At 50.1% G+C, this 17,879-nt stretch overlaps 1 protein-coding gene across 1 annotated transcript in view; it reads left to right on the top strand.

Annotated features, from left to right (window-relative positions):
* The window catches only part of LOC104026064 (glutamate receptor ionotropic, kainate 3), a 121,458-nt gene extending 112,840 nt beyond the window's left edge, over nucleotides 1-8,618 (top strand). Inside the window, exons 14-16 of the mRNA XM_075722048.1 lie at nucleotides 6,645-6,867; nucleotides 7,106-7,356; nucleotides 8,424-8,618. Of these exons, the coding sequence (XP_075578163.1) occupies nucleotides 6,645-6,867; nucleotides 7,106-7,356; nucleotides 8,424-8,618 (669 nt within the window). The remainder of the gene's footprint in view (nucleotides 1-6,644; nucleotides 6,868-7,105; nucleotides 7,357-8,423) is intronic.
* Nucleotides 8,619-17,879: the final 9,261 nt, after the last annotated feature.

The following is a 17,879-nucleotide window of genomic DNA, read 5'->3' as shown; positions in this document are numbered from 1 at the left end:
TCAAGTTTTATTAACCTCCAAACCCCTGTGCAAGGTAACACCACCAATGCATCAGAATCAAATTACATTAATTTCTTCTCTTTAAAGGATAATTAATTTGAGAAGTTAGCCAACACTGCAGAGGAGGGTGCTAAGAGCATTCATATTTCACTACCGCCTCAAAAATTGAAAGAAACCGAGAGACTTAAAAAGACCTTTAAAACCACAGCTGGCCTGTAAAAACACACTTTAAAAAAAAAAAAAAAAAGAGAAAGACTAAAGGAATAGAAATGAGGGGTGATTAATCTAAGGAATTATCACCCTGGCTTGAAGAAGAATTTAAATTCAACGGTGAACTCGGAGCGCCATCTTTCAAGGAAAGGTTTGGAGTTACCCGTGCAGGCGGTGCAGGGCCCCGGCCACGCTCCCTGGGAGCACCGGCCGAGCTCGGGCCCAGCCGCGGCGTGCGCTCGACCGGCGCAATGCCGATGCTCTCCCCGGGCACTGGGTCAGCGCGGCAGCCGGAGCACGGGCAGGTCAGAGCCTTTGGCTGCAGGAACGGGGCTGCCTCCCCCCGCAGCCCTGCTCTGAGCAGCGCTGGGGAATATTCCTTCCCCCCCGGTCACCCTAATTCAGAAGGAAATACATGAGCTGAAGTGTGACAAACATAGTTCATGCTGCAAAAAAAGTTGGTGCCTGGAATACTGGAATAATTTGAATAGGCACAGTGTAAAGGCAGCTGGACTAGGCCATCAGCAGTTTAATTGCCAAGGCCCATTGAAGGAAGTGCTGAATCTTAATAACAAGAAACAGCGGCATTCTTCTGCAGCTCTTCTTGGCTAGGACTTGGTTAAGGAGCCACTACGCTTTCCGAATCTCTATGCTTACTTTGCCAGGCAGGAACACAGACTGGTAAAGAAACATGGAGGGTTTTGTTTGGTTTGATCTTTAATTAACGCTGGGAAATTAAAATGTTGCGTAGAATAGCAGGTTGGTGCTGGCTAGTTTGCTTTCTGCAGTGGAGCTGGTGCACGCAGTTTTGTCTTTGGCACGGTCGGATGTGTTGCATTACCTTCCAAAAGCAATATAAACCTACAACAGCTATTAGGAAGAGACAGACTTACTGTTGTGTTTTAACCACTCTTTGCAATAAGAGTTTTATATGGGAATGAAAGGAAACTGTCTTTTTTAAAAATAATCAAGGACACAGTATATTTATTGTTTCATATCATTAGCCATCAGAATCATTCTTCAGGCTTCTAACAGGCATTTGGCAGGGTTTATTGATGCAGCGTGTCTTCCTTTTTCTTTTTTATTATTATTGTTGTTTGGAGATGAATTCTCAGGGACATCCCTTCTGACAAGCATTTCGATTACTGGACAGTGAGAGCGCCCATGTGGGACGCTATGTTCACTTGTCCTTTGTGTACAGAGAAATACGGGAGAGCCAGAACCTCTCCCACCCCTCAGCGAGGTCTTCGCCAAATGCCCGGGCAAATCCCGCGGTGGTTTCGGTACGGCTGCTCTGCCAGCGCCACCTTCACGGGGACGTCCGTCAAACGGCACACAGGCCCGGAGGACGGAGCAGCGGGCACCTCCGGTGTCTGCCGAGGATCTGTGCTCCCACCGGATGGGTGGGACTGAAGGACCGGCGAACGGCACGAGGCTTCATGTCTCCTTCCCCTGCTCTGCCAAAAGCGGGGTAACCGGGAGAGAGACAGCTGCTGTGCGACTGCTGCTCTTGAAAAGCTCCTGGAGACCTGGTCAAGCGCTCCTGCGGTTTGCTGAACAGACTGCCACTGCCGGGACAAGAGGCTGATGGCAGCATCCTAACGGGGATCCCCCACCGCGCCTATTTGGTGGATTATCCACTAGGACTTAGCCCAAACTGCTACCTTGCTCCTTGTATGGCTGTTCCCCAAAGTCGTTCCCCTCACATTAGGAACTCACTCCTCCGCTTCTGCATATTAAAGAAGCTGCAAACCTCAGACACTGACCCGCCACGCCACAGCCCGGGTCCCGCAGCCCCTGCGCCTGTGACTGGCGGCTGTGGCCATCGTCCTTCGCTGAACCTTGCCTGGGTCCGCAGCCCTCCCGGCACCCGGGAGGTCTGAGAGAGGGACCTAGTGCCGCAGGAGGAGAGCACGATCCCGGAGCTGAGCTCAGGGGCAAAGGGAAACAGGAGGAAGAGGAAGGCAAGTGCCCTGCATGCTGTTCCCTGAGATGGTTCCCAAAGTGCTAAACAGTTTTCTGCCCGTGGTCAGGCTGACCGAGGGTTCATGCAGAGCTCAAAGCCACTGCAGAGTTCCCTGCTGAACCAAGCCAAAACACATCTCTGGGGCAGACCCACCGCGAGCAATCTCGCTCCCACAAAGGTTTTTGCCTGTGCAGCTGAGCTAACCAGCTCCAGCAAATGGGAAGCAGAGTGAGTTTTACCAACCGTACTGGCAGATTTCGACTTAATGAAAAGAACTTTTGAGAAGCTATTTATTCCCTGGCAATGCAGATCGAGTTACAGGAATAAACACAGATCAATTAATTTAGGAACAGCATCCAGCATTCATTATAAACCATGCCAGAAATCCTTCATATCTTGCAAAGGATGCTGTCCCTCTCTGAACAAATGCTGGGTTTAACGTGCAGTTTGGAGTACGAGTGTGAGTGTGTGTGTATGTGTGTACATATACATTCACTCGTACAGAAATGTTAAATCCTCGAGAGTAAGTATCTTCAGTTGGTGAAAATCAATTTATTTTTTCACACAGGCTGGAATTGAAAATCTTAAGCCTGAAAGTTACTTTCTTGCCCATTTCACTGATAAAAAAGCCTATGTGTCTTGGCAAGGTGCCTTGTAGTGGCTCCTCTAAACTATTCCATTAATTTATTTGGGTGACTGGTCTTGAAGCATTGGTTATTAAAGGTAGCTCCTGAGCTATGACTCTAAAGAATGAATGCAGAGGCGTTCTCAGTGTCGTTGCAATTGCTGCATTCAGAGGGGCCGGTACTCAGCTTTTCATACATGCACCTCATTTAGCACTAACGCAGGGTTTTATTAAGATGCAGAGGACAGCAGGCCAGACTCTGATGTTATTTCTCCCGACCAAAACGAGGAGAAGCTCCACTCACACGAATCGGTGGGAGAGCGTGTAAGCGGGAGAGAGACTGGATCCCCTGGTGTGAACCACGGCTGCGCTGATCAGCAGCGTTACGCTACCGCCTTTGTTTGTTAGCAATAATCTCCATCATTCCTAACGTTCCGGAGTTCCCGACTCTGGAATTTCTCTGCCAGGAAGAAGTCATTGCGAGGCCAATTAACGCTTCATCTTAACGCCTCAGACCAACCAAGCAGTTCCTCTTCATCTACCTTTGACAGCAAAGCAAAGTTGTCACTGAGGGGGACCTGGGGACCCTACAGAGGATGCAGGAGCACAGGAGGGTGTCTCTGCCTGCCACCAACTCACATTTCTTTTATGCAGCCCATAAAAGTAAACGGTGATTCTATAGAGAAGAATTTGCACCTAGCCACAGCACAGCAAATATCAGTTCAAACCAGTAACTAACCCCAGGATGTTTTTTTTAAGGTAAATTACTTAAGCTGTAAAATCAGACGTCCAGTGAAACAAAATGTATACACACAGAGAAAAAAAAAAAGGCCAGCAAAATAAACATAATTTATGTGCATTCTTTACTGACTATTAAATTACTGCTAAGATATTTTTGCTTATTTGAATGGTATGTTCTCAGGTGATGTCACCCAAATTCCCATAAATAAGCAACCACCTTTGCAGCATGGCTGAAGTATTCTGAGAGGAGGAAAGGGAGAAAGGAACAACTTTTCCCCTAATAGGAAAAAATGTATAGTAGTCAAAGCTCTCCAGAATGAGGTGTGAGCTGGAGCACTGTATGCTCCTCACCATGGTTGCTCCTGCAATTTTTGATTGATGACTGCTCTCACAATGACTGACAATTGCGTCTAAATTGGACTTTGAACAAATAGCCGGGTCTATCAAACTGCTAGTGCTGTGCTGAGAATTACAGTTGGTGCATTTTCACTTGGAAAACGAGTGTTCTTACCTCATGTTAGCTAAGTTAAAGAAACTAATAGGAAATAAATTCCCAGTGAGGATGTGGCAGGTTTTAGGCTACAGGAGAGCCTGAGATTGCCGTGACCAGAGACGTGTGTCGACTGCGCTGCCGGCACCGAGGGCTTGCCCTGCCCTCCCTGAAGGAGCGAGCACAGCCTTATCTTTGGGGAAGATGAGGCCATTGCAAGCAGCGGCGTTCTGCTGCCGAGGGGCTCAGCCCTGTTGCCGGGTCTCTGGTTTGGCTGTTTCATTAGGCGCGAGCAAGCAGCGACAGGTAGCCCTGGCCTCGTGGCGAGGGTGCTCGCCCGCCGCGGGTGCCCCAGCCCGGTGCCCCCCACCCAGGACACCTTGAAGCAGCGCAGCCGGAGCCAGGAAAGCTGGGGTCCTCCTGGCATTTCAAAATATGATTAAGTCCTTTCAGGTGGTCAGAAGCGGTGATTTCAGACAAGTGTTTTTTCTCTTCCAGGGATCCCTGTCTCATGTAATTTAAGTTTCCTGAAGAGCTACAATGCCTCATGCAAGTCCTATTAGCTTCACTAAATGCAGCCTATTGATTTTTTGCCAGTTTATTTTGCTCTATGCTTTAAACAACATCAGTGTTCTCCCAGTTTAAGAGCTCTGTGTCAACACCCAAGGAGCATTAAATGCAGGAAGAGGAGGAGAGAAAGAGAGAGCCAGTGAACCCAGAGGCCTCTGATGTGAACTATATAAATGTTAAACAAGTCGTTATCAGCAAGCCGAGTATGCTATTCATTTCAATTACCCATTGTAATGCACAGATATTTAATAATCCTTTTGGAGGCTACATTTCTTGCTGCTCTTTGAGGTTTGATAGATGCCACAAATCTACCTCACAGGCACTGGCCCAGATTTTCAAGTGAGGGAGATTATCCTGCCTCTCGAATGAAGTTTGCTCCGGCACATCCACTACTGCGCGTTCAAGTGGATTACAACAAGCGTGAGCTTTAACGGAGAGGAAATGAGTCCATGGTTATTTCAGTCAGGAGAATGAACCCACAGGGTTAAAGACAGAGGAACAGCCTCTGTCACCGTGCTACACTAACCATCTTTGGGGTGTTAAGCCACATGCCAACCGTTGTTAAATATGCTGAAAAAAAGGATGTGGACAGGCAAAGCATTTGAAATATAAAGCATTATAAAGGACTTTTTTTTACCCTTATTTATATTGGTTTTATGAGAAGAACCTATGCTGGCATGTTTTGGGTGATATTGAAAAATGAGGGGGAGATGCGATAGCAGCAGTTGGGATGGGCTGGGGCTCCATCTCCTGCTTTCTTATGGAAGGACAGAGGCCTGAAACGGAGGTAAACGACAGCTAAACCAGAAAGTGCAGCTTCTGCCGCAGCGACTCCTCGTGCAGCTGCAGGTGAGCAGTTACCCTTCTTCAAGGCAAAGCACAAAGACTTATCAGGCCCTCCAACTTATCAGCCAGCTTCAGGCTCTGGCTAAGTAGTGTTGTGGAGGAGGTGGTTTTGGCTGACTAAGCTGCCTCTTATAAAATAAGACACCTAGGAAACCCAAGAAATTAGGCAGAAAAGAAGAATGGCACATAAAGGAGCAGGCAGCAGCATGAACACAAGCCTCAATACCCAAGCGCTTTTCCAGAGCTCAGCTGGATGTGCGGGGCTGGCTTGCTGAGAGCTACATTCACCCACGGGAGTACGGTGACCAGCGAAGGGGGTACTTCAAGAGAAGGACTCCCCAGGAAAGGCACATCAGCTTTCTAGACTAAAGCCAGTTACGTCTTTTGTGACATCTACACAGAGACATTCAGAAGGTGGTCGGAGATAAATGGTGTATTTCAAATGTTATGGAAAGACATAAAATAACCATATTTCTGCCCACCCAACACATAGTCTAGAAGAAGAAAAAAACATTCATGTGAATAGTAAACTAGAAAACATATTCCTCCTTTTTTAACAGAACGCCTGCTGATAGTGAAAGAATATCCATGTTTATTTTTAGCCAGAAGACAATCTTCTTGAATATTTCTATGCTTCTGTTTATGTGGATACGTTAAATTTGTTTGGCAGTTGCACGGATCTCAGAGGAGACATGTTTCCTTGCGATGCTTGAGGAAAGATGAAAATATAATAGTATGTGTGCAAAAGAGAAAAACATGCCCTCTGAAATGTTCTCTGTCTTCTCTCATTGTGCAGAAACATTACAGGATAAACCAAATTCTGGTTAGGAAACTAATGTATTTAAACAGTTATACTGATAGCCTGTCACACTAGCAAGCTCTGCAGGGCACGAAGGCAGGGTCTGGCTGTACCTTACCCAAGCCAATGAACAGTCCGGTCTCCGGAGCAGGGACCTCTTCTGCTGAGCGTCTGCACAGGGCGTGCTGGAACCTTTGTCTCTTGTTACGGCGATGCGAAGCTGAACAGTGTTGGGCAGTGAAAGCACAGAGATATTTCAGACAAGGTCAAACTGGTAATAGTTCCATTACGTGATCTGTTCTCAAACTGGTGTTATCATTTACTGTAAAGACACGAGGTTTCAGCAAATAGAAGACTAATTCTTATTTTGGGGGTGGGGGGTATCGTTTGTTTCCAGAAATCCAAAATTTCCACGTTTGAAAAAATGTGGGCTTTCATGAGCAGCAAACCCACAGCACTTGTTAAAAACAACGAGGAAGGAATCCAGCGAACCCTCACAGCCGATTACGCCCTGCTGATGGAGTCAACCACCATCGAATACATCACCCAGAGGAACTGCAACCTGACTCAGATCGGGGGGCTCATCGATTCCAAAGGCTACGGCATTGGGACTCCCATGGGTAAGTGGCAGCAGTGGGGTTTCTGTAGGTAGCCCTGGACGGGGGCTAGTTACCACAAATACAACAGATGGGATTGAGACAGTCCACTCCCAACAGCAAATTTCTAAATACCAAAGCTTACGCTGTCCACGGGCTGAAGAGCGGTCTGAGCAGCCCTGCTCAGCGCAGACACATTCCCTACTTTGTGTGATTTTTGTCCTACTTTCCCTCTGTGCGTAATGGTGTTCCCTGTCCCCAGGGTCACCGTACAGGGACAAGATCACCATTGCCATCCTCCAGCTCCAGGAGGAAGACAAGCTCCACGTAATGAAGGAGAAGTGGTGGCGAGGGAATGGCTGCCCTGAGGATGAGAACAAGGAGGCCAGTGCTCTGGGCATCCAAAACATCGGTGGGATTTTCATCGTTTTGGCAGCAGGCTTGGTGCTGTCCGTCTTTGTGGCCATGGTGGAGTTCATCTACAAGCTGCGCAAAACGGCCGAGCGTGAGCAGGTACTGATTTCCTCGGTCTCCCTGCACCACCACTAGCCCAGCCATTAAGGATTTTGCACGCTGGCCCCAGAGACAGGCAGGGAGATGGGCAGAGGGATTCAGCCCTGCCCCTGCTGCCTGGAGGTGCAAGCGCCTGCAGCCCAAGGGCTGAAACGCAGCACGCCCAAAATGCCCTTCTCTAAGGCTTGTTGCTTCTGTCCGGCTCCAACAGCCTTAGGCCAGGGGGCAAATCATGTCTACTCTGGACAGGGTCATCTGCTGCTGCAGTAAGTAGACTAGTAAACATTTGTAGTGTAATTTTGAGCAAGCCAACACATAAGTCATGAAAACACGGACAGAGGTCCCTGGGAGGGACCTTTCTGAGCTGTTTTATCCACTCGCCACTATCCCGTGCAATCGTGTTGCATATTCCAGGCGTAATGTATACATGCATGAAGTCTCCATCTCTTCTCCCCACTCCTGTTCAAAGAGCCTCAAGGAACCGGTCAGGGTCCACCAGGAAGCCTCATACTATTTTATCAACCTTTCACAACACTTACACAGACTGCCCATCCCACCTGCGCTGGCTGATTAGCGCTCATGAAACAAGAGGACTGCTTTTATGTTTTTCCCTCTTCCTTGTGTGTCACTGTACAGTAAGTGGAAAGTGCATTTGCATGCATGACCAGAAATCAAAGCAAGCTGCCCATGTGATGGACTAGATAGATGAAGGAAAACTGCCCACTAGCAAGCCCAGCAGGATTTGATAGCCCTGCTTCCCAGCACATAAATCTACCAGACCCCCAGCAGGGATCACACAAAGCACCAGCACTCCAACAGCCGCCTGTAACTCTGCCTTTTTGCAGGATTTAGCGTGTCAAAGGTACAGTTCTTGCCAAAGGAGAGAGGGGTCAACCAGACACCCGTGCTTCACTGACGTCCCACTAAGCACAGCTGATGCCTTAAATGCAGCCTAAACCTCGTGCTTGCCCTCTGCAGAGCCTAGTTTCAGCAACCTCCTGCTCACGGAGAGGTGAGCAGAACATTTTGCCAGGAGTAACGGTGCTTTTTGTCCCTGCTCTCCCCAGCGCTCCTTCTGCAGCGCCATGGCCGACGAGATCCGGCTGTCGCTCACCTGCCAGCGACGGGTCAAACACAAGCCCCAGCCACCCGTCATGGTGAAGACGGACGCCGTGATCAACATGCACACGTTCAACGACCGACGGCTGCCAGGGAAGGACAACATGACATGCAACACGGGGCTGACACCTGTGTTTCCCTAGGGAATGGGAACGGGGGGGCGGGAGGGAAGGAATTGCTGCAGACAAGGCTGGATGCACTCTTAACTAGGGAAGAAGGGATTAAAAAACAAGAAAAAAACAGAAAAAAAAAAAAAGCCTGGTTTGGTTCATTTCAAGAACAAGGCCTTTACAACACAGCTGCATCAATCACCGGCACAGAAGCAAGAACTTCAAAGCACGGACTGTAACATGGGTCTTGGGGCTTTCCTGTTTTGTTTTTGTTATTTTTCATTCCTTTTTTTTTTTTTTAAACGCTTAGATCCTACAGGCCTCATGGAGTCCAAACACACTACCATCCCGGAGTCTGATGTTTACATACTAAAAACACATGGAGGCGAAACAGAATTGAGCCAAACTGACCCTCGGTGGGTAAGGAGGAGCCCCCGAGCAAGGCTTCTTTAGCATGGCAATAAAAAGAAACACTTTGTCAGGTGCAGCGTGAGCAGCCGTCTGTGCGAGCATCTATTCCACACTGACATACACAGCACATTTGGGATACGTTGTCTGGGAAAGGGAGAGGTATCTGTGAAGCGCCGTGACGGCCAAGGCTGTGCCTTCTCTCGAAGCAGCTCACGGTGGCCCTTCACCTCGCGGCTGTGCTGGCTGTGGCCGTCCGCAGCTGGAAGTCCTCGTGGGGTGTGCTGGGAGAAGGCAACGCACGCCTTCACCGGCAGATCCAAGACAGCTGACTACGGAAGGGGCGAGTAAGCCCGAATGGAGCCCAACGCCTGGCCAGGAATGGGACAGCACAGCATGCACGGGAGCTACCGCCATCTCCAAGTGACAGCGCCCGCACGCCCCGTGCCAAACGCCAGCCCACGCCCAGGGTGACACCGTGATCTCCAGCTCCTCAGCTGCTTCTCTCTCTCCGCAAAGCTCAGTCTCTCCTGCAAAGCAGCGCAGAAAGCAGCCGAGCCCCCAGGCTTCAGCAGCAGCAGAGCAGAGCTGTTTCCCAGAGCCAAACGGTATCGATTTCCATGAAATTCAGCAGCGCTGAACTGCAGCTCTGCTGCGTTCGCACGCGGGCCAGGAGAGGACTGTACGTCTGGTTTAGGACTAAATGCTCTCTGTGGCATCAGAGACCTGAAAGGCAGCCTCAGCCTGCCGGGCCAGGGCTGGCCTGGGACGAGCAGCACGGTGGGAGCCAAGCCCGAGCCCCCTCTCACTCTGCCCGCGAACCGCAGCCCCCCAGGCAGCATCTCCGCGTGATTTAAGCAAACACACACGAGAACGTTTTTAAGAAATCTTCCATGAACCGTGTTCTTATTTTCAGGTTGCTTAACCCAGAAGGCTGGTCCTGCAGATGAATTCAGTCAGCATTACCAAAGAGCCCTCTGCTGACCTAACGTAATGCTCGAGTGACACCACTCAGCTCCATCCCTCCAGCGGGAACCGCACGGGTGGCCACCGGGACACTCTGCGGATTAATTTGCAAAACGAAACAAGCAGAAACAGCTCTGCCCATCGTAACCCAGAACACCACATGGAGAATATTGCAAAGGTGCTTAAAAGCTCTGATTTAAACACAGCTGTGGAAGAAAAGAGCGACCTCCTGCCCTTGCACACGTAAGGGCGACAGCGCCCTGCCGCAGGTCGTGCTGCTGCAGACCCTCCTGCACCCACCCCGGCTATGGGCTGGCGGGCACCAGGGCAGAGCGGCGACGGAGCAGCCCGATGGTGCCCGAGCTCTGCGGCCCGAGCCTTCGCCCTCTGCGTCGCAGCGTGGCAAGGCGCCACGGCCACCACAGGAACCAGCAGCCGGCTGAGCCCCTGCGCCCTCCCCTACCTGCAAGGCCTTTCTGGAAAGCTTATCCTCCCCCAAAGGAACAAACCTGTTCGTAGCTGATTTCAGATTTTTTTTTTTCTCCCCCATTTCTTTCTGAGGCTCAGTTAAGGTTCTCTTTGGAGCTGATCAGAATTAGCAAATTAGCTCAAGGGGAGACAGATGTTCCCCCCCATCACAGAACACAATTTGTCCTTGTTTTGCTTTTCCGTGATGTAAAAAAGCAACATAGTGACCCAAAACAAAAGGTAATTTGTTGTATTTTGACTCAAGTAAAGATACGCAAAGAATTTACATTAAATTTTCACCTGTTCATAGAAACCATGAAAAATTAGGGGTGAAAGGTGCCAACTCAACGGGCATCATATTCTTAATAGTTTGCTGACCAAATACCTAGAGCAGAGGATAGTCTGGAATCCCGGGTCTGTTTCCCAAAGCTAATGACATTCTTCCTGCATTTCTTTGCAAATCCTTAGGCTTGTCAGAGTAGTAGATTTTGTGTTTCCTTTGCAGATTTCTACTTAGAAGGACATTTTTACAATTAAGGCAGAGATAAAAACAAAGTCTGAAACTGGCTTTAAATGTCCAGAGAGAGTAAAATACCACAGCAAACAGCATTCATTTTGCTTCTTAGCAGATTTTTTAAAAATAAATATTACTAATACCATAAACCCCGTTTATTCACCTTTGACACCAGTTTGATTTGATGTTACTCACCCATGTCCCAGAGTGACAGGGGAGAATCTGGAATTACTGGTGCTGTCTCCCAGCAAGACCAAACCCTGCAGAGGAACCTTTTCCCTTCCCTCCCTGCACTGACCATAGATCAGCCATGAAATAGCAGCTCACTTCGTGCACCTACATCACGGTTTTCTGTTTAAATCCTGACCACTGAAACATCTGACACGTTTAACAAGGAACTGTTCTGCACCACTCAAAGCAACGCAGGAGCTGGGGGAGCTGCCTGGGACGCAGCTCCCGCGAGCTGAGGAGGGGAGCTGGTTTCAGCCCTCAGCCCCCCTGCTGCAACCCAGAGCGGCGGCGAACTCGGCCCATTGCTGCGCCCTCGGCAGAGCCCGGCGTCTCTCCCGTTATTCCCACGTACCCGGCGTCCTCCTTGCCTTCATCCTGGGGAGCGCGGGAGCCCGTAAGCCACGCGCTGTTTAATTGCGGAGGAGGAGCAGCGAGCCTGACCTTGGCAGCGATGCGCCGGGAGACTTCAGGAGGGGCAGACCTGATGAGAAAGCCTCACAGCCTTCTGCGAGCTGTTCTGGGACCTGCGTGTGACTATCGGCAGCTCACGTCTTAGAAATCATCGGACTTCCAACTTTGTTTGAACCGGTTCCTTTCTTCACTTGGTGGGCAGAGGGACTGAAAAAGTGAGGAGGAAATAAAGAAAAAACAGGTTTGGGCTATTAAACTGTATCTAAACTGTCGTCACCTCAGTTCACCGTCCCTTTGTCACTTGCTTTTTCCTTCCAGCTCTCCTGCGAGACAGAGCAGGGGCACAGCGGGTAGCTTGCATTGGGGTTGCTTTTCTGTTTGGAGTTGGCCAACAGCGCGTTGGGTGCGATGTCGAGACGACAGATCCGCAGAGACGGAATACGCGAAGGAGAAGCAGCTCCAGCTCCGGGCAAGCACCGCTCCCCGCTCGGCGGGTGCCTCTGCGGGGCGGGACTCGGCCGGGCGCAAGCGTGGCTGCTCTCTGGGAAGGTCGCCGCAAAGGGACCCCGCGGACCCTGGCAGCTGTCCCCAGCGCTCGCCAAGCCGAGCCACGCGCGGCCAAACCGCGCGGAGACCCCGAGCCCCAAGAGCCAGCGACCGTGGGGTGCGACGGCACGGACGGGGGTGCTCGGGGCTGCCCGGGCAGGAGCGTTCCTGGGCATCGGCGTCGCAAGCCCTCTGCTGTCTGTACCTTACTTTGACATGTTTCTCAAAAAAAGACAAAAAAAAAGAAGAAGAAAAAAACTAGAAAAGAGTGGAAAAAAGGAAAAAAATGGTCTCCGTGACATTCAGGGGATTTTCCTTTGTGGACATGCAGAATTTCTATGAATATAGTTTTTTGTAAACATTTTGTAACAATTTTGGTTTCATAGTAACTGTGTTACTTGCTGATCATTCTAGGCTGATGTAAATAAAATTTCCAAGAAAAAAAAAAAGAAAAAATTCTGATTATTTTCCTTTTTAAGACACTGTGATATATCAAAGTGCACAGTTTGCTGTATGAAGTAATATGGTTTTAAATTTTAAATAAAAAATAATTTCTAGAAAATAATGAAGTTTATGCCTGTTTATACCGAACAACTTCCTTCTCCCTTGTTGAAATTTTATACCTAAAGCCAAGCTGTTTAATGACATCCCCTGTCTCTCCTGATAATCAGCCATAAAAAGTCAATGACAAAAAACCCAATTCACAACTCAACCCAAAGGCCTCCGGAGCAGAGCTGCTCGTGCTGCTCGCCAGAGGGGACCTGCGTGCGTTTAGCAGCGGCGATGATGGGCTCGACCACAACCCACGGCGAGGAAGGAAAGACCCCATCTGCTTCACCTTCGGTGACGGGGGTCAGACAGGCGATGAGGCTCAGACAGCGTAACTCTCCCTGTCCTCGTACACCTACGGAGAGTTTGGTATCAGACAAATAATTAAGTCCAGGTACTCCACGAAACGCCATCTGCAGAAACCTCTCCCAGCACGGCTCGCCCGGAGGCTGCGTGCGCTTTTCATTACAGAAAAGTGCCTGAGCCCAAGACCCTCCGACGAGACCGCAGGTCCCCAGCGGGCTTCGAGGTTCATAAAAGCTCTGTTTACCTGCTTTCCTTTTCGGTGTAAGTCAAAAATCTTATTAGCCTGATAAAAGCTGAAAGCACCCTAAAGGCCAATGTTTATTAGTCTGAAATCTTTATGACTCTGCTGTATTATATTGAGGCAGAAAGCAAATGTCTGTGGTTCCCGGGACGGGAACGACGGGAGCGATCAGAGCTGTGCCGTTCGCGGCTGCAGTAAAACAACCTCTAGAAGCAGAGGCACGGCCCGGGGACCGCTGGCCCAGCTTGGGCTCCTGCAAGCCTCGCTCCCCAAAGCCCTCCTCTCCTCCCCGGCCAGGGACGGGCATTGCCCTGGAAACGCGCGGGGGGTGGAAGGCATTTCAGGCTCTGGGGTTGCGCGTTTATTAAATAATCCCCAGAAGTTGCCATTTCCTGTACACTGAGATTTAAAATACAATTCCTTCCCATTTTAATTACATTTAAGGGTCACCCTCATAAATCTTTCTCATCTCTATTCACTCAAGCCCCCTGGAAAACCACAGCTTTGACGCTCCTGCCGAGGAGGGACTTTCAGAGCAGAGCCGAGTCTCACTGTTGTATTCTGAACCCTGATCAATATGCAGAGAACATGTCAAAAAGAAGAAGGGGGAAAAAGGTAGAAGCAAAGCTGCTTCTACACTGCTTAGCATGTGAGACCTGCTTCTGGGACCGAAATCCCTTCCCACGTGCCAAGGGTTGCAGCAAGGGAATGGCTGCTCCCGTCTGCCGAGGCAAGCACGGGGCAGGACAGGGCAGCGCTGGCTGACCCTGCGCGGCAAACCTCTGTCTGCGCTAGAAATACGAGCAATTGTCAACATAAATCGTTATCACCAATAACGCGAGGCAGCAATTAACCTTGTCAGTCAACAGACCACCCTTTACTGACTGTGAACTCACCACCTCAAAGCTGCCAATCATGCTACAAATGAATAATTAATCAGACAACAGATTTCACTCATGAAAAAAGAGATCAGCTCCCTTTGAGCACCAATGAGTCCCCCTGGGCAGAAGACGGAGAAAATTGGGAAATGGTGAGAGAGACATCTCTGCCCAATCTCCCACCTCCCTGTTCCGTCCAGGCACCTTTAGACATTTTAGATTTTCAGCTCAGCAGAGAGCACGATTTTTAACCTGCATTTCTTTCAGCCAAATCTCATTTTAAAGCAGTAGTTGTACATCTGCAAGCAGGTGTGTTCCTGACCGTGGATGTCAGAGCTCTGATGCATCCCCATGCCTGCTCGCAGGGAAGGGCAGCCGACACGAACCACCACGACTCCTCCCTTGCACTCTTGCCTGCTCTCCACCCAGCAGCCACCAACACCAGCTCTCTCCTCCTCCCTCAAAACAAACCAAACCAAACCTTTGTCACTTGGGAAGGACTCAGGCAAGTTTGGACCCAAATGTTTTCATAAGCAAAATACCCTAACGAAAGTTTGGGGATGGAACAGAGAGAATAATGGCAGCAGGAAATCCAGCTTCTCCTCTGATGCCCTACGTGGTGGGTTTAACAGACCGAGAGACGGTCATTACATGTCAGAACTGGGCATGCATCGTTAACATACGGGCCATAACAACCACGCAAACAGGGAGCTGTAACTACATATAGTAAAATAACTTTCCACTTGAAAAAGCTGTTGCCTTTCAGGCATCGAGAGCCTTTCAGGGTCTCAATGCAATTTTCAGAAGTGGTGTTATCGTCATCCCGAGTGAGCCTGCTGAGCGTGCGAGGGGTGAGCACGGCTCGCACCACCTCCATCTCCTGCTCCACAGATGAGAACCCGGAGTCACCTGCACCAACCTAAGAACAACTTTGCTAATGCTGCTCTTGCCCGGCGCATCCCCTGAGGTGCCCGAGAGCTCACGTACACAGGCGGATGGGGGAGCACGCCAGGATGAGAGAGCACCAAGGATGGGTCAGGACTGGAGCCGAATCCGGCCCCGCTGCCAGACCGAGCGAGCAGGAGCAGCTCAGCAGGAGCGGCTCAGCTGGAGGCGTCCGTGCCCGGGGACATTTTCAGAGCTGAAAGTGCGGCGCGATTTGCTGGGGCAGACAGGGTGCTGACACCTTTTATTTTAAGTAGTATCAATGGTGCTATTTAGTACACTCTGAACACCGACTGAAAGCATGATCTTAGTAAACAAGAACTCTTTTGGCAGCACTGAAGTAACATATGGGCTCTGTACATAAAGTGCCTTGAAATGGTTTTCGCAGACTAGCGAAGCGGCTCTGATGCAGCTAATACTTCACAGCCCCAAAGATACCCTGCCCTGGCTGAAAGGAGGACCAGGTCTGGGGGGCTTCTTTTTGTGGGCATTAAAGGGAAGCAGGCAGAACCAGAACATGATCTCCAGCAGAAGGGAAAGGGGCATCGTTACAGGAAGAAAGGGGGCACACGGCAGAGAACAGGCTTAGACGAATCGTTGCAGAAAAGACTGAAAGTGTGCTGCAGAAAGATTTCAGGCACAGACCATCCCATCCTTTTAGGGCTTTTTACCCTTCAGCACTAGTTAGCTTATTTTCATCCTCCCCTGCTGCCCAGAATTTCTTTCCATTTTCTACATGCATGCTGTTTACTCACATTATGGCTTTTTCTCCATTAATGTGTTTATCTTTCTCCCCGTGCTTTGCTGGACGCACCATTCACTGCTGCTTTATAGCAAAGTGGCTGCTGCACTTTGACAGGGAATTTTGCCCAGGGAAGTTTAGGCTGCTGCTTGCACTGTTGTTATTGTGGGTATCATTAGCCATGGAGATCTGCACCGTTACAGAGCGGGTGGCAGCCCCCTGTGTTTCTCAGTGCCGGGGAGCGGAGGGGCTGCGGGTGCCCGGGGGAACCAGCCCACAGGGGCATCGCCACGCTTCGCTCTCCTGCAGCGAGAGCCCGCAGGGCTGGGGCGCGGGATCAGGGCACTCGCCCCTCGGGGACTGCAGCAAGCAGCAAACCCACGGGAGAGCCCTGCTGCTCCCAGCTGCCTCCAAAAATTCAAGTGGGACAGCACAAGAAATCGCAGTCCCCCAGCGCTCCCGTGTCTGCAGCACGCAGACCTGCCCGGGCTGGTGTCCCTCCTGCTCTTGCTCAGAGCCGGAAGAAATGCTGTCCCCGCTCGTCTGGGATCTCACTGCCTGCAGACCACACCATCCCACCTCTCTGGGGGTTATCTGCCTGTGAGGACTCGTCTGTTCTCTCTCAGGACCTGGAACAGGTGTTCCCTGAGACAGAAAAGCATTTGAGCAAAGGAGAAAAGTTTTGGTTTGCAGGAGACTTCAAGCTATGGAAAGGGAATGGGTTTTATTCCGAGTATTTCAGCAATATTGCGCTCCCTTTTCATGGCCCAGCTAAAACTACTCTGAGGCACATAATTAAAGTGTTTAAGAAGCATCTGTCATTATTAAAACAAAGTTGATTTGCAATTTTACTATTTTGCTGCAGTTTCATTATCTTATGTAAATGAGCTGTCTATTCCCTTCTGCAGCCTGGGCTGCAGAGGGATAGAAGCCCCAGTGAGAAAATTTATTACCAGCCTCTCAGTCTTGAGATTATCAATTGCAAATGAAGGAGCATAAATACATCTTCTTTAGCTGCTTATACCACATTAACGAATATGCTCCGAGCTAATGGCTTTGCCACTCTTGTCTGCTCAGATGGGAACGGAGCATGGCGGAGGACGGCTCCTTTAGTTCACAGAAGCATTAGAGAGTCTTGAGTAGCTGGGTGTTAAGCAGCAGGTTGTTACTACAATGCTAATCCCAGTCTATCCTGCAGATGATCATGCAGCTACAACAGGTAATACAATTGGAATAGTTTGTCTTTTAGCACGAATACTGGCCCTCTTGATGCACTGCAACATAATCACACCCCACAGCCCTGCTCACATTTCTAGCTTTACACTTGTTCATACACACGTCTAAATTTCCAGTTTGCCTTGCTGCCCTGGTGTTCCCACGGCACAAAACACACTTCGTCTCTAATCCCAGACCTCCTTGAAGACTCTGAGTCTGCCAGGATCAGCTGTCCCTGGCTGCTCCTGGATGGGGAGAGGCTCCCAAGCACACGGAGCGAGCCCGTGGGGAGCCCCCATGGCTGGACCGCTGGGGCGAGGGGCCACGGCCACCAGAGAGGCCCCGCTCCCCTCCTGGCTGGAAATTCGGCATGAACATGAGCAGGGTCACCTGCAGACGTGGGGCTGGCAGGGCCGACGGGCTCCGGCCCAGACACATCAGACACCTGAGCACAAGGGATCATCACCCAAATTGCTTCTGGGCTGAACAACCCTAGGCAAACAGGAAAAATTAAATGCAGCTGCTGCATTTTTTTCCTCCACATAGAGCTATACAAGAACACAAATGATCTACATTTTAGATCCTTAACCATTAACAGGGCAGGATTTGGCTCAGATACAGTACGGCTTAGCTACCACCTATACTCACAAACTGCGGCCACTCCAGCCTCACGCTGAAGAACCAGGTCGGGGAACAGCCCTAAGGTGCTCTGCAAGCCATTACAGGTGCCCTTGTTTCTGTCGCCAAACATCCGGCAGCGCCTGACTCCAGTAATCACCAAAGAACGTTAGAAAAGAGGCGATTAGCTAAGCAGAGTGGCCGCAGACATTCAGGCTGAGCGCTGCAATCGATAGCGACCTGACAGGCTGCCAAC

The sequence above is a fragment of the Pelecanus crispus genome, chromosome 16 (assembly GCF_030463565.1).
Source record: "Pelecanus crispus isolate bPelCri1 chromosome 16, bPelCri1.pri, whole genome shotgun sequence".
NCBI classification, from domain to species: domain Eukaryota; kingdom Metazoa; phylum Chordata; class Aves; order Pelecaniformes; family Pelecanidae; genus Pelecanus; species Pelecanus crispus.
The sequence above is the reverse complement of the archived record's forward strand: the minus strand, read 5'-3'. Positions and strand labels throughout refer to the sequence as shown.